General features: G+C 57.2%; 1 protein-coding gene across 3 annotated transcripts in view; it reads left to right on the top strand.

Moving 5' to 3' along the window:
- Nucleotides 1-26,930, top strand: part of MROH1 (maestro heat like repeat family member 1) — a gene marked incomplete at its 3' end in the record, with an annotated part of 84,094 nt that extends 57,164 nt beyond the window's left edge. The window contains exons 13-42 of one of the 3 annotated variants that reach the window (XM_080693628.1): nt 471-575; nt 915-1,155; nt 1,281-1,321; nt 1,637-1,787; nt 2,060-2,112; nt 2,456-2,563; nt 2,907-3,026; nt 3,171-3,293; nt 5,529-5,675; nt 5,756-5,782; nt 6,645-6,767; nt 6,982-7,061; nt 7,214-7,322; nt 7,428-7,523; nt 8,130-8,234; nt 10,239-10,374; nt 10,485-10,597; nt 11,735-11,887; nt 17,701-17,855; nt 22,214-22,379; nt 22,833-23,029; nt 24,428-24,565; nt 24,772-24,886; nt 25,152-25,298; nt 25,446-25,634; nt 25,884-26,039; nt 26,111-26,245; nt 26,312-26,414; nt 26,486-26,551; nt 26,845-26,930. In XM_080693628.1, the coding sequence (XP_080549754.1) occupies nt 471-575; nt 915-1,155; nt 1,281-1,321; nt 1,637-1,787; nt 2,060-2,112; nt 2,456-2,563; nt 2,907-3,026; nt 3,171-3,293; nt 5,529-5,675; nt 5,756-5,782; nt 6,645-6,767; nt 6,982-7,061; nt 7,214-7,322; nt 7,428-7,523; nt 8,130-8,234; nt 10,239-10,374; nt 10,485-10,597; nt 11,735-11,887; nt 17,701-17,855; nt 22,214-22,379; nt 22,833-23,029; nt 24,428-24,565; nt 24,772-24,886; nt 25,152-25,298; nt 25,446-25,634; nt 25,884-26,039; nt 26,111-26,245; nt 26,312-26,414; nt 26,486-26,551; nt 26,845-26,930 (3,684 nt within the window). Of the gene's footprint in view, nt 1-464; nt 576-914; nt 1,156-1,280; nt 1,322-1,636; nt 1,829-2,034; nt 2,113-2,455; nt 2,564-2,906; nt 3,027-3,170; nt 3,294-5,528; nt 5,676-5,755; nt 5,783-6,644; nt 6,768-6,981; nt 7,062-7,213; nt 7,323-7,427; nt 7,524-8,129; nt 8,235-10,238; nt 10,375-10,484; nt 10,598-11,734; nt 11,888-17,700; nt 17,856-22,213; nt 22,380-22,832; nt 23,030-24,427; nt 24,566-24,771; nt 24,887-25,151; nt 25,299-25,445; nt 25,635-25,883; nt 26,040-26,110; nt 26,246-26,311; nt 26,415-26,485; nt 26,552-26,844 lie in introns of all 3 variants that reach the window. The other 2 variants (XM_080693630.1, XM_080693629.1) reach the window with 2 other exon arrangements.
- Between the last annotated feature and the right edge of the window lie 205 nt (nt 26,931-27,135).

Below are 27,135 nucleotides of genomic sequence, written 5' to 3'. Positions count from 1 at the left end.
TTATTGGCCTCCTTAGGTTTGACTACTCTTTGTGCAGCTTTCTATACTGTGAAGTTTTCCTTCCTTTCCAGTTTGTCTCCTTTCTACCTCTTATTTTTATTTTTCCTAGCCTACCTCACTGCTGGACAGAGCAGGACAACAGGTGTCTGTGCACTGCCCCTGACCAGGCCTCTGTGGGCAGAGCACAGGAGCTTTCACATTGATCAACATTCAGAGGCCATCCCACATCAGTATTGCAGTTAGAGACCAAGTGTCTTCATACAGAGCTTATAGCAGATGAGAGCTGAGCCAGGCAAGCCGTCTCACTGGGTGCCTGTAGCACAGTGCATTTCCCGCCAGTAGCAGCTAAGGCAGTGTCCCCCAGCAGGTCGGCCCAGCTTTCTTCCCTGTAGGTGTGTCCTACTGCTGACCTGTAGCACACGCAGCCATTCATGTGGGCTCCTGCCTTTTGCCTTTTCTCCCAGCCTGAGAAGCCGGGCCCAGAGGGTGAGGACCTGGCCGCAGCTGACAGTGTGCGGGCAGTCAGCATCCGCACCCTCTACCTGGTCAGCACCACAGTGGACAGGCTGAGCAGCGTGAGTACACGTAGCAGGCAGCAGGCTGCCCCAGCTTGAGGCCATGCGGCCCTGTGCATGCCATGACCCATGCTGACTGAGCACCCCCCCCCCGGCCACACAGGAAGCACGTGGTGGCCAGCACAGCCTCTCTGGGGCAGCAACTGGGTAGCACTCAGAAGCCCTCTCGGGCACAGATGGACACTAGATGGCGTGTCCAAACCCGAGCTCCTCAAAGGCTGCCCTGCCCTAAACTTGCCCAACACCTTGGACAGGTGCAGCGAAGTGGCCTCTCCAGGGGGCTGGCTGCCCTGAGGCTGCACCTGGCCTCCTGTGCTCACCGAGCCTTCTGCCCCCCAGGTCCTCTGGCCCTACCTGCTCGAGTTCCTCACCCCTGTGCGCTTCACCGCAGCCCTGACCCCACTCTGCAGGAGCCTCGTGCATCTGGCCCTGAAGAGGCAGGAGGCGGGGGCAGATGCCTTCTTGGTCCAGTATGACGCCCATGGTGCGCAGGCCCGCCCTGCTGTGTGTCCTTGCATGGGACTCCAGCCTCACCCTGCCCTGCCCTGGGTCTGCCCACCCCTGCCGATCCTTTCCCCAGGTGGGCCCTGCACATGACCCCACACCCATGCCTGATCCTGCCTCTGCTATGTACCCTGCCCCCCAATCTATGACGTCCCCAAACCTGTGCCCACCTGGTGACTGTTTCTACTGTCTCTCATCCAGCCAACCTCCCTTCTCCCTATGCTGTGACCACCAGACTGCTGGTAAGCTTTGTTCCTTCCAAGAAACTGACTACGGTACTCACCCTCAGTGGAGGGTGCTCATCGGGTGCCTGCCTGGCCCTGGTGCCCTGCACAGTGGTCTAGGGAGGTGTGGGCCCTCCTCTGTCTCCCCACCTGCAGAGCAGCCAGTGCTGCCTTCTCAGCACTCAACACCCTCAGGGGTGTTGCCCTGGGGCTTTCCCCGCTCACACTTGTATTGGGCACTTAGGAGCGAACCTGCCAAGTGTACCTCCAGGTACAGGTGTGAGCATGGATGGCACTTCCTGCTGAGGCCCACTCCAGCCTCTCCTTCCTCAGGTTGTATCTTCCAACCCCTACCTGGGGGATGGGCGCGGGGCAGCTTCCCTGCGCCTCCTGAAGGTTCTGCATGGCAACATCCACTCTGCGCTGGGTCAGCGATGGGAGACGACCATCCCCGCACTGCTGGAGTACCTGGATGGTGAGGCCAGTGAGGTTGCGGGAGTGGCCCTCCAGCCCCACTCTTGGAAGGTGGCATCAGGGCTTTGTAACTGGAAGAAATTATCTTGGCTGTGGTCCAAGATAGGGCCTAGACAGTATGGGTGCTGCCTAGGAGCAAGAGGGAGTGGCGCAGCCCGAGGCCGGGCTGGCTATTGCCTGATCTTCCTGGGAGCTTCCAGAGGCGGTGGGTGGGGTGGGTGGGTGGGGGTGTGCCAGGCACCCTACCACATGCTCAGGCCCTGGTGTCACTGGTCATTCTAGAGCACACAGAGGAGACGCTGTTGCTGAAGGAATGGGAGGAAAAGCTGCTGATGGTGAGAGAGAAGCTGCAGTGTGGCCTGGGTGGGGCCACAGGGGCAGACACTGGGGACCTGGCCGGAGGTGGGGCTCAGGAGCAGGGCAGCCTCTGGGGTGGGGATGGTAGCCACCTACCCTCTGGCAGCCAGCACCCCTTGGCCCTGGCAGAGGGAACCTTCTCCAGCACCCTGCTGGCCCAGGGCCCTCTGCACCCCGGCTGTTGCATGACTGGCCGCCCGGGGTTTGCTGTGTCCGCTGCCCGAGCTCGCGCTCACTGGTGAATACTCGTAGCCCATGCCGGAGGTTCCCTGAAGCGGTCAGGTGGTGACTACCAGCCTCTCATTGGTGCCTCATCTGCAGTTCCTGCGGGACACGCTGGCTGTCGTCTCTGACAACACGTGGATTTGCCAGCTGAGCCTGGAGATGCAGAAGCAGCTGCCCTGTTACAACGGAGCACCCCAGGAGAAGGTGCTGCGGAGGAGCCAGCTGGGGTCCTCGTGTGGTCCTCGGGCCCCATGCTCCTGTGCCTCAGTCTGCGTTCCTTGAGGTCTGGGCCTTTCTCCCATGGCTCTAGGCCCTGGAGCAACCAGGGAAAGAAGGACTGGGAACCCTCTCCCCGCCATGGGTCTTTGGGACCTGGGCCGCTCGACACTTGGCTTTTGCAGCACAGACACAGCCAAGACTCTCCTCCATCCTCATGGGACCCCTCCCACGTGCAGTTGACAAGATGGCGCTCTAGCACAGTGCCATGGTAGTACAGCTGTCTGCACTCGGGAGTCAAGCACAGCCATGTTCTCTGGCTTCCTTTCAGAGCTTCCTGTATAAGTGCATAGGAACCACCTTGGGGGCTGCTTCGAGTACAGAGGTGGTGAGGAAGCATCTTCGAGAGCTGCTAGAAATAGCTCGCTACCAGGAGGAGGCAGAGCGTGAGGTGGGGACCCCGTGTGCCCACCCTGTCTTCTCAGGCACCAGCCAGCAGGCCCGCGCGTGTGCACGTAGGGTGTGCGCTCCTCCCACACGCTGCACATGGCGCAGGCTCCCGTCCAGACACGAGCGCTCCTGTGTGCCTCCCCAGGGCCTTGCCTGCTGCTTTGGGATCTGTGCCATCACCCACCTTGAGGACACTCTGGCCCAACTGGACGACTTTGTAAGATCAGACGTGCTCAGGAAATCCAGTGGCATCTTCAGCATCTTTAAGGTAGAGAGACTGCCCAGGGTGGAGGTCAGGGTAGGAGTGCGGCTGTCCTACATTTCAAGGTTGTCGCAGAGGGTGAGCTTCTCTCCTCTGAAGGCAGCCCTGTCCTTGGCGAGTTTGAGGTGGGGTTTGCAGAGAGTGGAGGCAGGAAGCCCACACCTCTCCTGCAGCAGGTTTCCTCTTCCCCACTTCCTTCCCAGGGTGTGGTCTCCCTTCCCACCAGAGAGGACAGAAGAGGCCCTCATAAGCAAACCCAGCTGGAGGCGGGAGCCTGCCTCCTCCTGCCAGAGTGACTGAGGGCCTCCTGGTGGCAGGTGTGGGGAGCCTGGCAGCTGCCCGTGTATGGCTGGCCTGCCTGCACCAGCCTTTTCTCCCTGCTGGCTGGAGGGGGGTTGCATTTGTGTGTGTGTGTGTGTGTGTGTGTGTGTGTGTGTGTGTGTGTGTGTGTGTGGTCCTGAGGAAGGAACTTGGGGTCATTCTGCCTCCAAGTTACAACCCTCAGCCCTACCCATTTTATTTATTTTTTAATTAATTTTTTGCAGGTCTGGGATGGAACCCAGAGGCATTTGACCTCCGAGCTACACCCCCTGCCCAAATTTTTATTCTTTATTTTGAAACAGGGTCTCACTGAGTTGCGAAGGGCCTCACTAAGTAGCTGAGGCTGTCCACAAACTGCGATCGTCCAGTCTTAGCCTCCCAAATGCTGGGATTACAAGCGTGTGCCACCATGCCTAACTTATTTTTTAATTTTGAAACAGGGTCTTACTAATTTGCAGAGGGCCTAAGTACCTGAGGCTAGCTGTGAACCTATGATCCTCCTGTTTCAGTCTTCCATGTACTGGGATTACAGGCATGTGCCGCCACGCCTGGCTGAGGCAGCATTCTTTTTTTTCTTTCTTCCTGTATTTCTCTCCCTCCCTCCCTCCCTTATTTATTTATTTATTTATTTTTGTGGTACTGGGGATGGAACCCAGGGGAATTGTACCTCCAAGCTACACCCCAACCCTATTTTTTAGTCTGTTTGTTTGTTTGTTTATTTATTTATTTATTTATTGGTGGTACTGGGAATGGAAGCCCTTCTACCTCTGGACTACACTCCCAGACCTATTTTTACATTTTTTTATTTGGAAACAGGGTCTCTTACGCCAGCAAGGCTGGCTTCGAACCTGCACAATCCTCCTGTCTCTGCCTCCCAAGTGCAGGGATTACAAGCGTGCACCACCATGCCTGGCTAGTCTTTTTATTTTTTGAAACAGAGTCCCACTGAGCAGCAAAGGGGCTCACTAAGTAGTCAAGGCTGTTCACGAACAGCGATTCTCCTGTTTCAGCCTCCCAAATGCTGGGATTACAAGTGTGCGCCACCACACCCGGCCCTAGCCCTATTTTTTATTTGTTATTTTGAAACAGGGTCTCACTGAGTTGCAGAGGGCCTCACTAAATAGCTGAGGCTAGCCGTGAGCCACGATCCTCTGGTCTCCGCCTCCCCAATGCTGGGGTTACAAGCATGCGCCACCACGCCTGGCTTAGGCTGCATTCTTTATTGTATGTGGTACTGGGAATGGAACCTAGGGGCATTCTACCTCAGAGCTACACCCCCAAGCCCAATTTTTGTTCTTTATTTTGAAACAGGGTTTCACTGAGTTGCAAAGGGCCTCACTAAGTAGCTGAGGTTGTCCACAAACCACGATCCTCCTGTTTCAGTCTCCCAAGCGCTGGGATTACAAGCGTGCACCACCACGCACAGCTAGGCTGCATTCTTGACAGAGGCATTGCTGTGCTCTGAGTTAAGGAAAGGGTGGGCCTCTGCTTTCTCTCCATATCTAGCATTGTCCCTTCTTTCTCTGGCGACTGCCCCAGGTTCAGAACTTCAGGGCTGGCCCAAGTGTATAGAGGTGGACAGATGGTGGTCTAGCTGCCAGGGTCAGGACGGGCCCTACAACCCTGATGCCATCTGATGGCCAAGCTCACCCAGCCCACTTCTACCTGCTGGCCCTCCCACCATGTCCCATTGCCAGCCCTTTCCTTCTGCCTTTTGGCTCCTCTGGGCCTGCTTGGCCAGCTGTCCTCTCCTGCTGCCATCGCTGGGTGGTGCTCTGAGTTACTCCTCTGGTCGCTGGCTTGCTCTGGCCTTCTGAGAAGACCTAAAGAGTTGGAGACAGGCAGCTTGAGCCCAGGATTTCCTGTGGCAGAGAGTGCCTGAGCCAGGGACTGACGTCCTGCTGACTCTTCTGCTCCCAGGACCGGGGTGAGCCAGAGGTGGAGAAGGTGAAGAGCGCACTAGTCCTGTGCTACGGGCATGTGGCGGCGCGGGCTCCCGGAGAGAAGGTGCTAGCCATGGTGGAGTCGGACATCCTCCCCAGCATGCTCCAGTGCTTCAGCACCAAGGTGGGCGCCAGCTGTCGGGAGTGCCAGCCACAGGATTCCAGGGTCTTGTGTCTTAATCAGTTTCACTTTTTGTTGTTCAGGTTCTGGGGATAAAGGTAGAGACCAAGGTACAGTGTGTAGGAACTGCGTGTGGGCTGGGCTTCCCTCTCTCGTCTGGACCGGGCCGGGCGGGCCGGGCTGTGGGGCAGAGCCAGAGCTTCTCGGGCTTCCTGGCCAGGTCCGTGGGGCATGTGCTAGAATACTGCTTCAGCCCCGGCTGCCCACTTGCCTTTCCAGCAGCCGTGTTCCTGCTTAAGGAGGAGCTGACTTTTTGCCACCTCCAAGCAGCAAGCCGGTTTTGGGCATACACACCCAGGAGCCAGCTGGCCCGTTCGGCTTGTAGCTGCAGTCCCCACAGCCCAGGGACAGCCTCAAGGCTCCTCTGGCTCTGCTCCCGATGCTCTTGGGGCTCCCCCTCTCTAGACCCCAGCAAGTACCTTGGGGAAGGCTGAGCCATAGCCCATGGAATGGCGTGGGAGCTCCCTGGCCCACTAACCTGTCTCTCTCTCGGCACCTGTGCACTAACTGGACCCATCTTTGCGGGGCAGGGACACCTACTCTGAGAGAGCAGAGCCCTCTGGGGCTGGCTGCTGGGGCTGTTCTTGGCTTTTCCACAGCCCATCAATGTGGGAGGCTGGCCCTCTGTCCCAGAACAGCGTCCCTCCTGCCTCCTGTGCAGCCCACTGGCAGGATGGGCCCTCAGCCAGGGCCTCCGGCCACACTGCATAGGGTCTGTTCTGCAGGCCATCTGCCCAAGACCTTGACAAGGAGGGCTGGCTGGAGGCTTCTTGACTCACAGAGCGGCATTGGCTCTGGCTGCAACGGGAAAACCAGTGGCTCAGCTCTGTGGGCCCTAGGAATGCCCACTCCTTGAGGCTGCGCAGCCCTGGGGGAGTGTTGGTGGCCTCCTGCAGCCAGATGTCCCCCTAGGACCCAGCCCTGAAGCTGTGCCTCGTCCAGAGTCTGTGCATGGTCAGTCAGGCCATCTGCAGCAGTGCGCAGGCCAGCTCCTTCTACTTCTCCAAGAAAGCAGAGCTGGTGGCACAGATGATGGTGAGCTCTGGGGCCCACGCTCTCAAGGCGGGTTCCTGGGCAGCAGGTGGGTGAACAGGCCCTGCTGGCCGGTGACAGGTGGGGTCTGGGGTGAGTCTGTGGATGCAGCCTGGGGACGGACAGAGCCCTGTGCCCCTGGGGCCCCAGCACACCCCTTAAGGTGAAGGGCAGGTTGAGCAGGGAGGAGGCCTAGTCCCCTGGCCATCTCACCCAGGAGTTCATCAAGGCGGAGCCCCCAGACTCCCTGAGAGCACCCATTCGGAAGAAAGCCATGCTCACCTGCACTTACCTGGCGTATCCTTCCCTGCCCCTGTGGCTGTGGGCCTGTGCTGAGAGCAGCAGGAGCTTGGAGCTCTCTGGATGTGTCAGTGGCTGTGCTAGCCACACGGGCCTGGCTGTTTCTGGTTGGCTGAGTCATTCCTTGGGGCCTTTAACTTGACACTCAGCTCCTTGGAGCCAGTGCTGGAGGAGCGGGCACAGGCAGACATGATCCACGGCTGCCTACACAGTGTCATGGCGCTGCCACCTGAGCCCGAGGAGAATGGCTGCCAGGAGGTACTTCCACGCGTCCCTCCCCATGTGCATGCACCTCTCGGTGCAGTTGGAAAGCCTGTAGGTGGTGGGTCACCTGTGGGGCCGGTGGCCTGGCTGTCCTTCCAGTCCCTGTATCTGGACACGATGCATGCCCTGGAGAATTTGCTGACGAGCCTGCTGCAGCGGAACATGACTCCCCAGGGCCTTCAGATCATGGTTGAGGTGTGCAGTGAGCATGCGCTGTCCTGTGGATGAGGGGATGGAGGAAGGGCACCCCCCTGGCTACTAGCCCCTGGTCTCCTGGTCCTCTCCCCACGGGCACCTCAGGGATAGTTCGGTGACCTCTGAAGCAGGGAGTGACTTTGAGCAGGCAGACAGCACCCTTCCAACCTGGGCAGCTCGGAGAGGGCGGCCCTGACCCAGATAGGGTCTCTCGGCCTGCCCCCCGCACAGTGCCAGGCTGGAGAGGTGAGCCCTGGCTGTATGGGCTAGCAGTCTGCTGAGGCATGCCTCCGCTCCTTCCAGCCTTCAGTGACTGGGTAGAAGGGGCTCTGCCCTAGGGCACGTCTTCAAGGGCTGAGGCATGCCCCACCTTGTGCATGATAGGCCTAGTTTGCTCTTGCTGCCTGAACGTGCAGTGTCTGTGAGCCAGACAGGGTAGAGCGATAGGGCAGGGTGAACTTCAGCAGGCCCCGAGGGGTGCTGCGCTGGGTGCCCTGCCTGGCATTGGAAGCTCTGGACCGTAGCCCTCAGCACACGGGCTCCCTAACCCTAACTCTCCTGGGCTGCCCCCAAGCTGGCACCTGTGCAAAGCCTTCTCTTCCCTAGCACCTGAGCCCGTGGATCAAGTCTCCGAGGGGCCATGAGCGGGCACGGGCACTGGGCCTGAGTGCCTGCCTGCTGCGGCACTTCCTGGAACACCTCCATGTCAGTGTGAGTATTGGCTGTGAACTCCACCCCCTTTCTGGGTCCCTGGGCTTGGGAACCACTGCATGTAGCCTTCACCCCCAGAGTGCCGCAGGCTCCCCAGCTTTCCTTCTGACATTGCCCCATTTTGCCATGGGTGGAGGACCTGCCCTGGCCAGGGATTGTCTTGGCTCGACTTAGAGTTGACTCAGCATTACCCGGAGTGGAGGCACAGAGGCCTTCACTGCTGAGCTGCATGATTTGATCACAGTGTTTGTTTGTTTGTTTATTTATTTATTTATATTTATTTGCATGTTTGGGGATGGAACCCAGAGGCATATGACCTCTGAGCTACATCCCCTGCCCTATTTTTTTATTCTTTTTATTTTATTTATTTATTTTATTTTATCTTATTTTATTTTTGGTGGTACTGGGTTCCTGGACGCCCTTCTACCTCCGGGCTACACTCCCAGACCTATTTTTACATTTTTATTTGGAAACAGGGTCTCCTAAGCCAGCGCGCGCGGCTGGCTTCGAACCTGCGCGATCCTCCTGTCTCTGCCTCCCAAGCGCGGGGATTACAAGCATGCGCCACCACACCCGGCTTCTTTTTATTTTTTGAAACAGGGTCTCACTAAGTTGCAGAGGGCCTCACTAAGTAGCTGAGAGATTACAAGCGTGTGCCACCACGCCCAGCCACAGTGTTTACTTTTTATATACGTATACATATATATACACACATACATATATATATTTTTTCAGTACTGGGGATGAAACCCAGGGGCATTCTACCTCTGAGCCACAGCCACAGCCCTATTTTTTATTCTTTTTTTTTTTTTTTTTTTTGTGGTACTAGGGTTCCTGGAAACCATTCTATCTCCGGGCTACACTCCCCGACCCATTTTATATTTTTATTTGGAAACAGGGTCTCTTAAGCCAGCAAGGCTGGCTTCGAATCTGTGGGATCCTCCTGTCTCCGCCTCCCAAGCGCGGGGATGACAAGCGTGCGCCACCACGCCCGGCATATTCTTTATTTTGAAACAGGGTCTCACTGAGTTGCAGAGGGCCTCACTAAGTAGCTGAGGCTGTCTGTGAACCACGATCCTCCTGTTTCATCCTCCCAAATGCTGGGATGACATGCGTGCGCCACCATGTCTGGCCAGTGTTGGGTTTTTTTGGGGGGTGATTATGTCCCAGCTCTACTCTCCAGCTCTTTTTAACATTTTTTTAGTTTAACACAGGGTCCTGCTAAGTTGCTGAGGATCTCAGCAAGCTTCTGCAGTTGGTTTTGAACCTGCAATCTTCCTGTCTCAGTCTCCCAAATACTGGGATCACAGGCATGCGTCACCATGCCCGCTCAATGTCTGTTTTTCTTGATGGCTTTTCCCACTTTGTTTTTTCGGGGCCTATGTTCCACATAATGCGAGTCTGACAGCAGTTTATTTTGGTTGTGTTGCAATGAGTATGACCTACTAAGTCATGAGTGTGACCTGGGGTCGTTCTCAGCAGTGTAACTTTGAGGACGCAGTTTCAGCAGGCCTGGGAGCCTGTGCTGGTGGCTGGGACTGAGGAGGAGGGGAGCAAGCGGGCCTAAGTGGGGAGGCGGGCAGCTGATGTAGTAAGGCCCTGGGAAGCAGAAGGCAAATCTTTTTCCAGAGGAGGAGGAAGAGTCAGGAGAGCAGAACTGGGGTCAAAGTGGCTTCGTGTCCCCCACATCCTCAGGGGTGTGCCTTCTTGGGGGAGGGGCTTCTCAGGGCTGTCAGCTGACTCAGCAGAGACCCTGCACTACCCCCTCCTCCACTGCCCATTAGGGTACGCCCTCCGTATCCCCTGGTCACTCCTCTGCCTGCATGCCTCCCTGGCATACTCACGCTCCGTGCTTTGGGGTCTGGGTGGACTAGGTATTGTTACCTGAGCACCATGCTGTTGGGGGGCTTGCGGGAGACCCTGCCTTCCACAAGGAGGGCCCAGGATTGAGCATGTGGCTCCCTCTGGGTCCTAGAAGTGGGGCTCCGCCCCATCTTTCTCCAGGTCCTGGTACCCTTCCACAACCTGGGCCTCCTCATTGGCCTCTTCTCCCCGCGCTGCGCAGACCTGTGCCCTGCCACCCGCCAGCAGGCTGTGGATTGCGTTTACTGTCTGCTCTATCTGCAGCTGAGCCATGAGGGTGAGCCTGTTGAGGGTGTGGTTGCCAGAGGTGCGAGGAGGGAACTGGCGTGGGGTTCAGCCTGCGGGATCAGCAGGGGAGGCCTCAGCCTGGCTTCTCCTGTCTCTCAGGCTTCTCCCGAGACTACCGTGATGATGTGGCAGAGCGACTCCTCAGCCTCAAAGATGGCCTTGTACACCCCGACCCTGCTGTCCTCTTCCACACCTGCCACAGCATAGCCCAGGTAGCTGCTGGAGAGCTTGCAGGGGCCGAGGGAGACCTGAGGCATGGCTGGCTCTGCAGGTGTCACCAGGGCCAGCGGGTGCAGGCCAGGGCACGAGGGGGGCGGTGTGGTCTGGAACCACATCTGACTGTGTTCCATGCATGCCTGCTGTGCCAGAGAAAGGGGCTCTGACATGAGGCCCGGCAGCCACCAGCTGCCTGCTGCCGGCCCTGCTGGCATGTATGTGCACCTCGTGCTTGGGCTGGGAGGGCTGGGCCATGCTCTCTGATTTGCCTGCGAAAGGGCTGACAGTGGGCCCTGCCTCTGGTCCAGCTAGCCAAGGAACTTCGGAGCTGGCTCTGGGGTGGGGTGGCCCCTTCATCCCCTTCTCCAGGCCTGCCTGAGGTGGGGCGGGTTGCTCCTCTGAGGGGACTCTGGGTCCTCACGCTGGACACCTCTGTTCTACATGGTTTGGACCTCCTAGGTCCGGGTCTCTGTCAAAGGAAGAAGGAAGGGAGGTGGTCACTAGAAGTGTTTCGGGGGGCACCCAGGTGCTGGGAAGCAAAGTCCCTGGTCCATTCACAATGGAGCAGGAGCTGTGAGGCTCGGGCCAGGGCATTGTGACTCCCTTCTACGTTCTCATTTTTGCCCTTACACTAAGTAGTTGAGGCTGTCCGCAAACCAGACACCCCCAGCCCTATTTTTTATTCTTTTTTTTTTTTTTTTTTTTGCAGTACTAGGGATGGAACACATAAGCATTTTACCTCTAAGCTACACCCCCAGCCCTATTTTTATTCTTTATTTTGAAACAGGGTCTCCCTAAGTTTTGGAGAGCCTGAGTAGCTGAGGCTGTCCGTGAACCGCGGTCCTCAGGTCTCAGCCTCCCGAATGCTGGGGTTACAAGCGCGCGCCACGCCCGGCTCACTCTCTGTTCCTTTATTTTTGTTTTGAAGTAGGGTCTCGATAGGCTGCTGAGAGCCTCGCTACTTGCTGAGACTGTCCTCACACCTGTGACCCGTCTCCGCCTCCCTGTTCTAGAGTTCCAGAGGGCACCACCCTTCCTCGTTCGCTCCAGTAGTCCCTGGAGCGTGCCCAGGGACCTCCTCAGGAGGCCCGTGGGACCGACCCCGCTCGGTGCTCTACATCCCCTCTTCCTAGGTCATTGCCAAGCGCCTCCCCCCTGACCAACTGATCAGCCTCTTGCTGACCATGTTTGAGGGCCTGGGAGACCCCGACAAGAACTGTTCCAGAGCAGCCACGGTGATGATCAACTGTCTGCTGAAGGAGCGCGGCCCTGCGCTGCTGGAGAAGGTAGGGCCTGGCAGGTGCGTGTGCGTGTGGGAGCCCTGAGGGGCTGCGGCTGGGGCCCGGGTGGGGCCTGGTGTGGTCAGAAGGAGCTGGCATTTGTGGGGAAAGGCCAGGTGGAGCTGGTGCACTGGGGCCTGGGGGAACCTGGTGTTTGACCTGGGCCCTAGGGCTGAGTGGCTCCCTTGGTTGGCCTAGAGCCGTGTCTGATTGGGTGCCAGGTTCTCCCTATTGGGCTGTCCTTAGAAACGTTTGGCACTCAGCTCTGCCTCCTTTGACTGTGGGCCTGTTTGAACAACCCTTTTTCTTATATTTGAAGGTTAGCATTTGACAAAAGCAATTCTAACAAATTAAGGGAGAAAAAGAAATTCAAAAGAAAATCAAAAGGAAAAAAAAGCGAGGCATAGTGGCACATGCCTGTGACCCGAGTACCTGGAGATCTAAGACAGGAGCAACTTAGCAAAACCTTGTTAAAAATGAAAAATAAAAGCTGGGCGTGGTGGCACACGCTTGTTATCCCAGTACTTGGGAGGCTGAGACAGGAGGATCACGGAGGTTCGAAGCCAGCCTCAGCTACTTAGTGAGGCTCTCAGCAACCCAGTGAGATCCTGTTTCCAAATAAAATATAAAATAGGTCTGGGTGTGTAGCCCAGAGGTAGAAGGCCCCTGGATTTCATCCCCAGCAAAAAATAAATATAAAAAATAAGCCAGGTGTGATGGCACATGCTTTTAATCTCAGGACTTGGGAAGCTGAGACAGGACAATTGTGCAAGTTTGAAGCCAGCCTCAGCAATTTAGTGAGACCCTGTTTCAAAATAAAAAACCAAGAGCCAGGCATGGTGGCACACGCTTGTAATCCCAGCATTGGGAGGCTGAGACTGGAGGATTGCAGTTCACCAACACCCTCAGCTACTTAGATCCTTCAGCCTCAGGAACTTAGACCCTGTTTCAAAAAAATAAAGAAATGGCCAGGCGTGATGGTGCACACTTGTAATCCCCGTGCTTGGGAGGTGGAGACAGGAGGATCGCGCTGGTTCGAAGCCAGCCGCGCTGGCTTAAAAGACCCTGTTTCCAAATAAAAATATAAAATAGGTCTGGGAGTAGCCCGGAGGTATATATATGGCAGGGGTATATATATGGCAGGGGTATAGCTCAGAGGTAGAATGCCCCTGGGTCCCATCCTCAGTACCGCAATCAATCAGTCAATCAGGCATGGATGTAGACTCAGAGGTAGAATGCCCCTGAGTTCAATCCCCAGTACCACAAAAAAATGAAGTAAAATAAATTAAAATAAAAAGTAGATCTGGGCTTAGTGGTCCATGATTTGTAACTCCAGTATGTGGGAGGCTGAGGAGGATCGAGGTTCCCAGCCAGCCTCAGCCACTTGTGAAGCCCTCCACAACTTAGTGAGACCCTGTTTCCAAATAAAGAATAAACTGGGTGTGGTGGTGCACGGGGAGGCTGAGACAGGAGGATCCAGCATGCTGAGGCCCTTTGCAACTCTATGAGACACTGTTTCAAAATAAAGATAAAAATAGGGCTGGAGGTGTAGTTCGGAGGTAGAATGCCCCTGGGTTCCATTCCCCAGGGCCGCAAAAATAAATAAGTAAAGAAAGAAAGAATAAAAATTCAAACTGAAGGTGGAGCTCAGAGGTAGAATGCTTAGCCTTGCAACACAGTGAGACCTGTTTTTTGTTTTGTTTTTGTGGTACTTGGAATGGAACCCAGGGTCATTTTACCTCTGAGCTACACCCCCTGCCCTATTTTTTATTCTTTATTTTGAAACAGGGTTTCACTGAGTTGCAAAGGGCCTCACTAAGTAGCTGAGGCTGTCTGCTAACCTGCAATCTTTCTGTCTCAACCTCCCAAATGCTGGGATTACAAGTGTGGGCCACCACGCCTGGCTTGAGACCCTGTTTTAAAAACACCTGGCTGAGTTGCCGGGCTCTGATGGGTGTGCTCTAGAGTCCTGGAGAGGTTTGAGGCTGTGACTGAAGCAGCACCCAGCAGAGGTGTTGGGAGCTCGCACGGGCTGCGGGCAGTGGTCCCTGCGAGCTCCGGCCCGTGCTGCCACCGCCTCCCCAGCCCCGCCAGCAGTGCCGTGCAGGTCCTGCAGGGTAACTCACGAGATGATCCACACGCTCGCTCTCTACCTGCTCTCTGGCTGTCACGTCCTTTCTCCCGCCACCTCTGAACACTTGTGCAGTTCCCATCCTGGGCTCTCTGGACCTGAGGGCTCGTCTCAGCTGGGGACACAGACACGGCAGAGGAGTGGAAGGGTTCTGATGCTGTGCGCAGGGGCTAGCTGGTGAGCGTGGCCAGGCAACGTGCTGGGCTCCGCAGGCAGTCTTACCAGTGGCTAGGCTCCTGTCCTTTTCCAGTGGGTGTGCGATGCTTCATGCTAGGGTTTGAGTTTCTCTAGTGACTGAGGAAGTTGAACACGTGGGCAGGTTGCAGCTACAGCATTCCTCTTTGTGAGAACCTTAGTCTTTGCCCACTTCCCCTTTGGGCTGTCTGTGCACCGATCTGTAGGAGGGCTTGATGTCTTCTGGATAGTCTTGCTGCTGGGGAGGGTGGGCAGGGCCTCTCAGTGGAGGAGGAGAGTGTCAAGTGGGGGTCTCACGGCTAGGGAGTTTCATGTGATGTGGTCTCTGGAGAGGGGCAGTGTCCAGGGACCACTGAATGGTAGAGAGAATGGCTGAGGGCAGGGGAGTGGGCAGGGAGGGGCACGGGTTTGGGTATCATTTTGCAGGTACTGGGCTTCCTCGGTCAGATGGCAGGAGTGTGGTGCAGCTGTGAACCAGGGGTCTACCTGGTGACAGTCTGGATTCTGCTCTGCAGGTCAAACACCGGGAGAGCCCCTGGCACCTCTTCAGGTGGGAGGGGAGGGCAGGCTAGAGGCGGTGGCCACCAGCATGGGCTCGTCCTCGTCCTGTGCACCTGAGTTTGCTTATCCGCCATCCCGCAGCAGACACTGGGTTGCTTCCACTTGGCTATTATGAATAATGCCACTGTGAACATGGTACATAGATATCTCTTCAAGAACCTACTTATATGAGCCGGGCGTGGTGGCCACGCTCGTCATCCCAGCATTCGGGAGGCTGAGACCAGAGGATTGTTGTTCCCAGACAGGCTCAGCTACTTAGTGAGGCCCTCTGCAACTCAGTGAGACCCGGTTTCAAAATAATAAAAAAAAAATTGGGCAGGAGGTGTAGCTCGGAGGTCAAATGTCCCTAGGTTCCATCCTCAGACCCTCAAAAAAAGAAAAACAAAACATATTTACTACATATACCCAGAAGTGCTGTTGCTGGAGCACAAGGAAGCACTGGTTTACTTTACTTTTTTTCCTTTTTTTTGGGTACTAGGGATTGAACCTAGGGCATTCTACCTCCACTACACCCCAGCCCTATTTTATTCCTTATTTTGAAACAAGGTCTCTCCCACTGCTGGTTGTGGAAGGCCTCACAAGTTGCTGAGGCTGGCCTGGAACCTGCAATCCTCCTGTCTCAGCCTCCCAAGCTCTGGGATTGCAGGCGTGCACCCCACGCCCAGCTGTTGTGACTTTTCTGAGGAAGCTCCACACTACCCACAGCGACGGCACCATTATGCTATTGCAGTGCGCAGGATCCCAGTTCCTCACCAGCACCGTCATCTCCTGTCTGTCTTCCCTCATGGTTGCCACCCTACTGGTGTGGGCACATTTCATCGTGCTGTTAATTTGCGCTTCTCTGATGTTTGGTGATGGAAGGCATCTTTTCTCTCCTTCCTTCCTTTCTCCTTCCTTCCTTTCTCCTTCCTTCCTTCCTTCCTTCCTTTCTTTCTTTCTTTCTTTCTTTCTTTCTTTCTTTCTTTCTTTCTTTCTTTCTTTCTTGTGGTACTGGGGATGGAACCTAGGGGCATTCTACCTCCGAGCCACACCTCCAGCCCTATTCTTTATTTTGAAACAGGGTCTCACTGAGTTGCGAAGGGCCTCGCTAAGTAGCTGAGGCTGGGCATGAACCGCGATCCTCCTGTCTCAGCCCCTAGACACTGGGATGACAAGCGTCAACACCACACCTGGCTCCCCTTTTCTTGATAGAGCCAGCTTCCCCTCCTTGAACTGGGTGTATGGAGCTGGTTGGTCATCATGGCCCAGGCAGAAGTGGGGTTGCTCACTCTCAGCTTTGGGCATGAACGAATTGGCACCACAGCACCCCCACTGAGAGTGTGACTCCGTCTACCTGCATCTCAGACCTATAGGGTCATGGAAAACTCCCATTTCATTCCTTCCCCATAATGGTCCTGGCAGGGAGACCACTTAGAAGCAGGCTAGCATGTTGGACTTGGAGTGCCCTGATGTTGAATTAGAAATCGGTTCCAGCAGGTGACAGGTAGTGGGCCTGGGCCCCTCATGAGAACAGGGTGCAGGGCTTGGGACATAGCATGTGCCTGTTTCCTGTTTGGAGACTATTTCCCAATAAGAAAAAGAAAAACCATGCTGGGGTATGACTTGGAGGTAGAATGCCCCTGGGCGGCTACAGAGCAAGTGAGCCAAGAACCGCTGGGGAGCTGCCAGCTTTCCACTCCAAGGTCTTCAGATGAGGCCTTGTCCGCGTGCGCACATGCCTGCCTGCCTGCGTGCCTGTGGGGTGGTGAGGAAGGAACCCCCGCCTAGGAGTGTGTGCCCTTTTTTTTTTGGTGGTACCGGGGATAGAACCCAGGGGCCTTCTACCTCCCGGCTATACTCCCAGACCTACTTTATATTTTATTTAGAAACAGGGTCTCTTAAGCCAGCTGAGGCCGGTTTTGAACCTGCGTGATCCTCCTGTCTCAGCCTCCCAAGCACGGGGATTCCAAGCGTGTGCCACCACGCCCAGCTTGAGTGTGTGCCCTTAAAGTCTCTTCCAGCCAGCATGTCTGCTGTTGCTTTCTGAACTTCCTGGTTTGCTCAGCCAAGCCTTTCTTGCCTCTCCAGCTGTACCGGCTGTCTAGTGGGTCCCCTGGCTGCAGGAAGCCATTCCAGCCCTGGCACCATGTGCCAGCTGCCCTGGGGCAAGCGTGATCCCCGCCGTGGTGTTTTCCACTGCATGGCTTCGCAGTGGGGGGTTCCACATGGTGGAGCTGCGAGGAGACTAGAAGCCAGCGTGCCCTGGCTGTGCTGGAGCCTGGCGCACATGCTGAGGGCTGCTCGGTAGTTCAGAGTCAGGCCCTGGAAATGGGGTGGGTCTGGGCAGTTCCAGGCCCAGAATCCTTCCTGCCCCCCTGGCCCCAACCGCCACTTCTGTCTTCTTTCTGCAGCAGGCCACCTGCAGACTCAAGCCGACACTGCCCACCCCCGCCCCCTCCCCCAGGGCCTCACTCCAGCCTGGCCTTCCTCTGGGGCGCCCGTCTCCCTCCCATGGGGAACAGCAGCAGCTGTGTGGGCCTTGCCTTCGGTACCCGGCAGCTGCTCCTGAAGCCGTCTCTCAGCGTTGCCTGAGCCCACACCAGCCCTCTGTCCTTCCCAGCAGGCCCTTATCTGAGTTTTCTTTTTAATCTTTTTCAATTTTCTCTGTGGCGGGATAAAGCCCAGTGCGCAGCATGCTGGGCAGGAGCTCTGTGCCCGAGCAGCATCCCCAGTCCGCTTGGCTTGCTGAGTGTGACTGGGGCCTTATCCCAGGACTGCAGCTCTCAGCTGCTGGGGCCCCTGGAGACTGACCTGGACTTTTTGCCATAGGCTGGCCGCCAGCGGTCAGCAGTGCTGGGACTACTCCCTCAGGCTAGTGGGGCTCACAGAGCTGCCTGCCCTGGGCCTTCCTGGCTGGCCCTTACTGACCACCGACCCACCCTGCCCTGCATAGGTACCAGAGATCGTGAGTGTGCTGCGCTCCAAGCTGCAGGAGACCCGAGAAGAGCACATCCTGCCGGCTGCCCAGCACAGCGTGTACTTGTTAGCGTCTCAGCACTGCGCGGCAGTGGTGTCCAGCCTCCTGGGCAGCCCTCTGCCCTTTGACAGGTACCCAGCCCGCCTAGGCCTGCTGCCTGCTCTCTGGGGCTTTTCTGCCTGGGTCCCCATGGTCCTCAGGCACCCGTGGGGCCATCCTGCTCAGGGTAACTGCAGATTCTCATGCAGGCCTCTCCTGTGCCACCGGCTACCCACTGGGGCCTGTCCCTGCCCTCTGTGGGCCTGGCCTGCTGCCAGGTTGTGTGACGCGTGTCTGCGGATGCCACAGTTGCCCCTGGCTCTGTGTGGTCTTGGGGCTCCCTGGGGTTTGTCCTCTGCAGCATGGTCAGCACCCTGAGCAGAGCCCCTGGGCCAGCTGGATCCCTGTCCTCGCCCAGCCAGGCTTTCCCTGCCCTAGCTACCAGCTCCTGACCAGAGTGACCTGTGCCACCCTGCCTCTAACACCAGAGGACTATGGGCTCGCTCGCCCCACTTCCTCTTTGAACTCGCGTGGGCAGGGTCAGGTCCAGGCACACTGTCCCGAATGCCCTGTTGTGCCTGGCGAGGCAGTGCAGCCCCTCCCGGGGCGCTGCCTGCCGTGGGATGCAGAGTGCCCATTGGCTCTTGGCCGTGTCCTTGGAGCTGGCCCTGGGAGCGTGAGTCGGCGTCTTAGAGCTGGCGACTGCCTTCTGTCCTGAAGAGGTGGCCCTCCTCGCCTCTTCTGTTCACCTGCACTTTTGTGTCCGAGCAGAGAGGCGCCACACTTGTCTCTGACCCCACGTGGCCTCCTCTTGCTCCTTTGCGTCTCATCTCACTCGGTCACTTCTCGATGAACACCTGTTGCGTCCGACTTTCCCACCTCCCTGGTGTGGAGGTCCCACGCCGCTTCCTGGCCCTAGTGCTGCCCCGCCTGCCACTGTCACACTTTTTTTTTTTTTAATTTTGGTGGTGCTGGAGATTGAAGCCAGAATCTTTTACATGTTTGACAAGGGCTCCACCACTGAACTGAAACAGGGTCTAAGTTGCTAAGGCTGGCCTTTAACCTGTGATTTTCCTGCCTCAGTCCCAAGTAGCTGTCTGAGGCAGTTGAGTTTTGTTTTGTTTTGTTTTTTTTGGTGCTACTGGGGGCGGAACCCAGGGGCTTTCTACCTCCGGGCTACACTACCAGACCTATTTTATATTTGGAAACAGGGTCTCACTAAGTTGCTGAGAGCCTCACTGAATACCTGAGGCTGGATTCAAACCTGTGCGATCCTCCTGTCTCAGCCTCCCAAGTGCTGGGATTACAAGCGTGCGCCACCTCGCCTGGCTGGCAGTTGAGTTTTCCCATGTGTTTACCACTCGGTCTGCTCTTGCTATGTTCTGTATTTGATTTTCTTTGGAGTTGTGAATGTGCAGAGGAGCATTTGTATCCTGGTGTCCTGTGTGGCCTGTGTGTGGAGAACTCAGCCACCACCTGACAGAGAGGAAGGAGGTGTGCAGCCCCACCCCATGCGCCCCTTACTGTCTGGCTGCTGCCACCAGGGAGATAGGGATTCTGCCCAATGCTGAGCTTGGCGTGAGCAGATCGTGCAGAAGTCCCCCTGGCTTCTCTGCTCGGTGAGCGGCCTTGAGACACATGTGGCAGCTCGTCCTTCATCGCTGCTGCGTGGCGCTTCCGTGTGTGCTGCAATCTGTTTACCCATTTCCAGGTGGTGGATGTTGGAGTGGTTTCCATTTGGGGCTGTTGGGATAACATGCCTTGACATGCCCATGTGTCTTCTGGAGGGTGGCGCTCAGTGCCTGTCCTCTGCACATAGACCTAAGTGGCTGCGGGCAGGTCTGCGAGCTGCCCCTGTGGCTGCACGCACCCAGATGGGCTTCCTACTTAGAAACTCTGGGAGGAGACAGGAGGTTCGCAGGTTCAAGCCAGCCTCAGCAACTTATTGATCCCCTCCAAAACTTAGACCCTGTTTCAAAATTAAAATAGGGTTGAGGGTGTAGCTCAGAGGTAGAATGTCCCTGGGTTCCATCCCCAGTACTGCAAAAAAAAAAAAAAAAAAAAAAGAAGGTTGGAAGGAGCTGGGGATGTGGCTTTGTGGCCAATGGCTTCCCTATGTAAAACCGAAAAATAAAAACAAACCAGCCAGGCGTGCTGGCACACACTTGTAATCCTGCATTCTGGAGAACAGAGGATTGAGGTTCACAGACAGCCTCAGCTACTTAGCAAGGCTCTTTGCAACTCAGTGAGACTGTTTCAAAAAATAAAAAGACTAAAAAAAATAGGAGTGGGGATGTGGCTCAGAGGCACAATGCCCCTGGGTTCCATCTCTAGTACTGCAAAAAAATATAAATAAATAATTTTTTAAAAGGCGGCAAACCAAGAAGACTTCCGTGAATGTGCTTGCGGGTAAGTCAGTACAGGCCTGTGATCCTAGGACTTGGGAGCCTGAGACAGGAGGACCACAGGTTTGAGGCCAGCCTGAGCAACTCAGCAAGGTCCTTAGCAACTTGGACCCTGTTTTGTTTGTGTGTGTGTGGTACTGGAGGTGGAACCCAGAGGCTTCCTACCTCTGGGCTATACTCCCAGATCTTTTTTTTTTAATATATATTTTATTTGGAAACAGGGTCTTACTAAGTTGCTGAAAGCCTAAGTAGCTGAGGCTGGCTTCGAACCTGTGTGATCCTCCTGTCTCAGCCTCCCAAGCGCGGGGATTGCAAGCGTGCGCCGCCACGCCCGGCTTGGACCCTGTTTTCAAATTTAAAAAAAAGAGTTGAGGCTGTAGCTCAGATGCCCCTGTGTTCAATCCCTATTACCATAAAACAAACAAAAAAGTTTAGAGAAAGATGAAAAGAATTTTGCCTTGTAGGCATAGTGGCACATGCTTATAATCCCAATATGTTCAAGATAATCTCAACAATACAGTGAGATTCTCATCACCTAGCAAAGCCCTGTTTCAAAATAAAAACAAATTAGGGCTGGGGAGTAACTTGGAGGTAGAATGCCCCTGAGTTCAATCTCCAGTACCACATACACACACACAAAGAATATTTCCTGACATGCGCCAAAGAGGAAGCTCTGATTGCAGCACCCACAACCACACTGCACCCTCACCTCGCACATCCACGGCGGCTGCTGCGCTTCGCAGCGCTGCGGTCACCGTGTGCCACTGGAGAAGAGGCCTTGGGGTCTTCAGAGCCGAGCGGCTTACCATCTGGCTCTGTCCCGGCGCGGATGGGCCTGGCCCACCTGCAGCTGAAGGGCCATCCCGCCATGGCACCCAGGCGCGCCCATCATCCCACAGGCTCTTGGCTCCTTGCTCCTGCACCCCAGGGTCTCCGTTACTTTATCTTAAGTATGACTTGGAATCTCTCAGTGAGGGCCCTAGTGTTAGTGGTGAACTCTGGCTTTTGTTTTATCTGAAGCTGTCTTGGGTCGCCCTTCTTGAGTACCATTTCTGCAGATTTTAGATTCCAGTATGGAAGTGTCTTTGGTGTGTGTGAGAAAACGTGCGTTGGCGTCTGGCTTCCTCCGCCTGCTCCTGAGGAGCACGTTCGCGTCTCGCTCCTGCTCCTCGCAGCAGCTGATTCCCTCTTGGTGCTGGTGGTGCTTGGCCTCTTGCTGGGGGGATTTCTGTTCATTCTGCAGCAGCTGTGGGGCTCCCGTTTATAGACTAGCGACTCATCAGTTCTGAAAAATCCGCCGCCTTTCCCTTCCCTCTGCTGTGGGATGCCCGATCTGCCTTCCACCTCCCTCATTCTGGCTCCTGAAGCTCGCCTCGCTCCTCCTCTCTGGGGCCTGGCAGTCCCCACTTTATTTCCAAGCCATCATTCCTCTCTTCTGCCACACCCGGGCCACACGAGGTATGTCCACTCTGTCATCCGTTGGGTTCCTTTTTATTTGAGACGGTCTTGCTAAGCGCCCAGGCTAGCTTCACTGGCGATTCACCTGCTTGTGCCCCCACAGTATCTGGGAGTACAGGCATGCGCCACTGTGCCAGGCTGTCTCATTTCTGAAAGAACTCTCTTGTTCTCTTTCAAATTTGCTATGTCCGTTTTGAGTTTCCAGTTCCCATTAGACACTTTGCAGTTTGTCCTGTGTTTCTGTAGACACCTAAGCGCAGCTGCTCCCCAGTGCCTCCGCACTACCGTGAGCAGCCGTGTGATGTCCGAGCACTCCCCTTCTGCTGCCCTAGTCGTCCTCAGCCATCCTTGACTGGGTGCTGCCTCCTCCAGAGAGGCTTGGTGCTTGCTTCTCGCAGCTCCCCAGGGGTCCCCCAACTGCCCCAGCCTTGAGCCCTCTGTCTGCAGGCCCAGATTTTCCTCCGTTTTATTGCATCTGTTTGAAGACCTCAGGGTGAAGGGAGGGATGAATGGAGTGGGAGTCTGGTGTCTGAGCACCGCAGGGCTGTGGTGGTGTGGCCAAGCAGCCCAGGACCTCTCCCCCCCAGCCGCACCTGCGCCTTGTGGCGGGCACTGGCCGTGGAGCCCAGCCTCACCTCCCAAGTGCTGGGGCTGCTCCTGGAGAAGATGAGCAAGGACGTCCCATTCAAGGAGAGCCGAGCCTTCCTGCTGGGCAGCACCCCTAGCCGAGTGGCCACTCTGGTGCCCCTCGCGGTGAGTAGGAGCTCCAGGGGCCACCAACATGTTGCCCCACCCCCGCAGCGAGGCCCAGGCACCCTAAAATCACCTGGCAGCCGCATCAGAGCCCGGGTGCTATGAGCTTGGGGCCCAGGCTCATAAAGCCTGGCAGGTGTTGGCCCCCAAGGGAGTCCACTTCATGTTTTATCCTGCGGAAAAAAAATAAACCCAGCCTGGCCACATTTTAAGCAATAAAGCAGCTGTGAGAATTTCCTCTTACTTTCTAAGGAACCAAGAACAGATGGTCTGAGGCCCTCCCCCAGGACTGCTGCACTGCCCTGCCCTCCTCCTCCACAGGGCTGTCGGCCCTGGGTCCCGGGGCTCCTAAGAACTCCACTGCACATGGGGCCTGGGTGTTGGTGTTCTGTGGTGCAGAGCGCAGGTATCCTTGTGGCCCAGAGGTGGGACCCTATGCTGGCTTCTCCCCAGGCCACCTGCGCACTCCGTGAGGTCATCTCCTCCCCGGCGGCGGGGCCTGCGGTGCTTGAGCTGTATCCCCAGCTGTTTGTGGCACTCCTGCTGCGTGTCAGCTGCACCCTGGGCGTCCAGCTGCCTCAGAATCTACAGGCCAAGGAGAGGAAGAGCATTGGCCAGGGGCTGGCTGCCCAGAACTTTGAGCCCTGCAGGTAATGGGCCCTCACCCATGGGACTTGCAAGCACAGATGTGCCTGCCTGCTGAGGCAGGGAAGGGTGCCACACGCCTGGCTTGGGGAGAATGTGAAGGGCCGGCATCCACCCTCTGTACAGCAGAGCACCCAGGAGTGTACTGGCAAGGGTGGTCATTGTGCCGCCCACCCACTGACACATGGTGTGGGAGCAGGCCCTGTCTCTGGTCTTCTTACCTGTGCAGGCAGGGCTGGGCTTGGCCCCAGGACCACTTCAGGGACTTTGGGGCACTCAGGTGGGGCCAGGGTTGTGCCCTCTCCTGAAGGCTGGGTTGTGGGGATCTTCTGGGTGTGGGCCCAGGCCTGGCAAGGGCCTTGCCACTGGACCCTTGGCTGCTGGGGGCTGGGATCCTATGTTCTCTGAGGCATCCTGGGTCCCAGCACAGGAGCCCCGTGGCAGGCGAGACTCAGGGCAGGCTGGGCTGAAACCTGCCTGAGGGTCCTCAACCATTCCTGGTCCAGCATGGTAGCACCTCAGTGCCTCATGCAGCCCCTGGGGCTAGTTTGCCCATATAAAGCAGACACCCCAGGGTGGGCCTGATGGTGTCACCAGAGCCCCACAGCCACAAGCCCTGGTCTGGCATGCCCCAGCTCAATCCTGCTCATAACCAGGTGTGAGTGTGTACCTTGCATAGGGACACATGGGGAGGGGGCTTACCCTATTACCACCACCTCCTTCGCTGGGCTGCCTAGCCCAGGACCAGCTGGCCAACTCTAGCAGGCTGATGCTGGGCTGGCCCAGCACCTAGGCTAGGGCCTTTGCAGAATGCCACACCCACCAACACTCTGGGCAGACAGGTGGAGGAGGCCTTTCGCAGTTAGTGGGGCACCGAGCCAAACACGCCCCTCCTTGGGTCTGCTGTGGTTCAGCTGACAGTTGCCACGAGGCCACTCTGCCTGCAGTGTGGTCTCTGGTCCAGATGGCCCTGGCCCAGGCAGAGGCTGCCCTGCCAGCTGCTCTGTGGAACTGTGTTCTCTTGCTCCCTCACCTGGGGGCCCTGCTTGACCCAGCCTGCTACCCCTTCTTGAGGGCTCTCAGGGTAGGGTGTAGCCCAAGGCCTGCCCGCCAAGGGCAGACAGGTTGGCTGGGCCTGGTCTGCATATGGCAGGAAAGGTGCTTGGTTAGAGATTGGAAGCTAAGTATGGTCTCTGCTGGTACCCCGGGTCAGGACATATGCCCACTGTGGGCCCAGGTCTATCTGCCCGTGTCCCCCTCCAAGGCAGAACGGCCAAGGCTGACCTGTGCCCTAGGCTCATCATCAGTCTTAATGGACTCCCTGCAGTCAGGCCCCTGAAGGGCAATGTGGGGGGGGGCACAGGGTAGCGCACCTGGGCAGCTGGTCCCTTGTGTCCCCACAGCTCTGCAGTGGACACTCTACAGGCCCTCCTGCTTCGTGGGGGCAGTCAGGACGTGGTACAGTGTGTGGAGCTAGAGAGGGGCTGGGCACTGCTCTCAAGCTCAGCAGGGCACGAGGAGGGGGTCACCCAGCTGGCCAGGTGAGCAGGGTTCTACCCAGGGGCCGTCCAGGAGCAACAGGGAGGGGCATCCATGAGTGGGGAGGACGCCCTTGCAGGGTGTGGGGGAGACCCTGCAGAGCTGGCCAGGAGTTGGAATGGTCTTGGGGCTGCAGGGCAGTTGGCTGGGCAGGCTCTGTGAGCCTGGGAGACACTGCAGCCTATCCCCGCGGGGCCTCTGTTCCTAGAGCCATGGCCAAGTGTGCAGGGCCCCGGCTCCCCCTGGTGATGAAGGCACTCGTGTGCACACACAGCAGTGCGTATGAGATCCAGAGGGTCACCTCTACGGCCTTTCTGGCTGAGGTAGGGCCCTTGTAGGGCAGAGGGATGTTTGCCTGGCTCCCTGCTCTGGGCTGAGCAGGCGCCTTTGACCTATGGCTAAAAAGGACCAGCAGTCCTGGCCTCCCTAGCTCTGCCTGGTGACGCCCGATGCCCCGGTGTGCATGAGGGGCCCTCAGTGGGAGCTGTCTTGGGACCCTGGCCTGCCCAGAGTGGGCCCGAGGTCTGTGGGAGGCTCTCTGCTCTAGGTTGGTCCTGGTTTGTGGTACCTCAATGTCTCTACTTTCAGCTGCTTAGCAGCAATGTGGTCAACGACCTGATGCTTCTGGAGTCTCTATTAGACAACCTGGCTGCCCGGCAGAAGGACTCAAGCGCCAGTGTACGGCGGCTGGTGCTGCGTGGCCTGGCCAACAGCGCCTCTGGCTCTCCTGGCAAGGTGGGCCCTGCTTACCAGCCCGCGACCTCAGGGAAGTGGGCCTGGGTGGCGAAAGGTGCACGGGATGACTCTGGTTCTGCTGTGTGTGGGGGTGCTTTGCAGGGGGGCTGGGCAAATGGGTCAGAGACTGAGAGCAGGGCTTCCCAGGTACGGGCCCATGGCCCCCAGCTCCTGACAGCCATGATCAGCGGGCTGGACGATGGGGATGACCCGCACAGCCTGGTGGCCCTGGAGGCCATGGTGGGCCTTGCACGGCTGCTGGACCTGGTGGAGCCTTGGGACCTGCGCGCAGTGCTGCTGCACACAGCCATACGGATCCGGCCCTTCTTCGACAGTGTAGGCTGGGGGTGGGGAGTGACCTGATGACCCCTGCACTTCACCCAAGTTCATGAACTGTGCTTTGAGCACTGCTACAGCACAGATCCCCACAAATGGATTCTGGGCCTAGGCAGCCCCCCCCCCACTCCTAGTTAAAGGGGTCCTCCTCCCACGCTCCACCCACCCACAGCACAGAAAAGCCCAGGGCCGCACCCGGGTAGGGCTGCAGCTTGGGCAGCTGTGAAGTGATACAGCCACCCCTACCAGGAAAAGACAGAGTTTCGGACAGCATCCATCCGCCTCTTTGGGCACCTCAACAAGGCCTGCCTCAGGGACTGTGAGGATGTCTTCCTGGAGCAGGTCATCGGTGGGCTGGTGCCCCTCCTTCTGCACCTGCAGGACCCTCAGGCCCCAGTGGCCAGCGTGAGTAGCTGGTGAGGAGGGCCGGGTGGGCTGGGCTGGGTCGGGCCGGGGCTTAGCGGCGTCTCCCACAGGCCTGCCGCTTCGCTCTGTGCATGTGTGCCGCCAACCTGGAGTGTGCAGAGCTGGCAGCCAGCTTCCAGAAGCACCTGCAGGAGGGCCGCAGCCTGCACTTTGGCGAGTTCCTCAACTCTACCTGCAAGCACCTGGTGAGGTGGCACCGGGGAGGGGCATTCCCACGCCGGCTGGCAGCCCTGACCCGCCTTCCTCTGCAGACGCACCACTTCCCTGACCTGCTGGGCCGCTTGGTGAGTACCAGCCTGTTCTACTTCAAGAGCAGCTGGGAAGGCGTCCGAGCTGCGGCACCCATGTTCACAGGTGAATAGCCCTGCCCGCCCGCCCCACCCCGCCCCCACCCGCTGGCCACACACCTAACCCACCTGCTGCAGGGTTCCTGGTGCTGCATGCGGAGCCCGAGCAGCAGCCACAGGTGGACCTGGAGCAACTTACTGCAGGTGAATGCGCCCACACCCCAACCTGCCTGGCACTGTGGGCCCCCGCTGACCCTGTGGTAGGGACTAAGCGATTTTCCTGGATTTCTGGATTTTTTCCCCTGTCACTGGTGACCTCATCGTCTCTAGTAATTCACGGAAACTTCCTAGTGGTTCCAAAAGAGCTTAAAAAACACTAAAAAAGGAAAAACTATCTTTCCGCTGGCTCCTGAGCCCTCCCAGTAGAGCCCGTTAGAAAGCCTGTGGGCGGCCCAAGCAGCTCAGGGCGGGCACATAACTGGGCTCCCTCTGTCCAGCACTGCAACTCCTGCTGCGAGACCCGGCCCCCATGGTGCGGGAGAAGGCTGCCGAGACCCTGGGCCGCATGGTGAAGTTCGCCTGAGGCTGGCCAGCACCCATCAGGCTGTGTCCCTCCAGGACCTTGAGCAGGCCTGCCAGGAGCAACACCGCCTTGCCCTATCTTGGCCAGCAGGGCGCTGGAGACAGACTGGCCAGGCGAGTCAGTGCCTCTCCCCCACTTGCCAATAAAGCCACTTGTTCCTCAGCGGGCCACGGTGCAGTGATGCTTCTGGGCCAGGCCAGGTGCC

The sequence above is a fragment of the Muscardinus avellanarius genome (assembly GCF_963383645.1).
Source record: "Muscardinus avellanarius genome assembly, chromosome: 4".
NCBI lineage: Eukaryota > Metazoa > Chordata > Mammalia > Rodentia > Gliridae > Muscardinus > Muscardinus avellanarius.
This window is presented reverse-complemented; position numbering and strand designations above follow the sequence as displayed.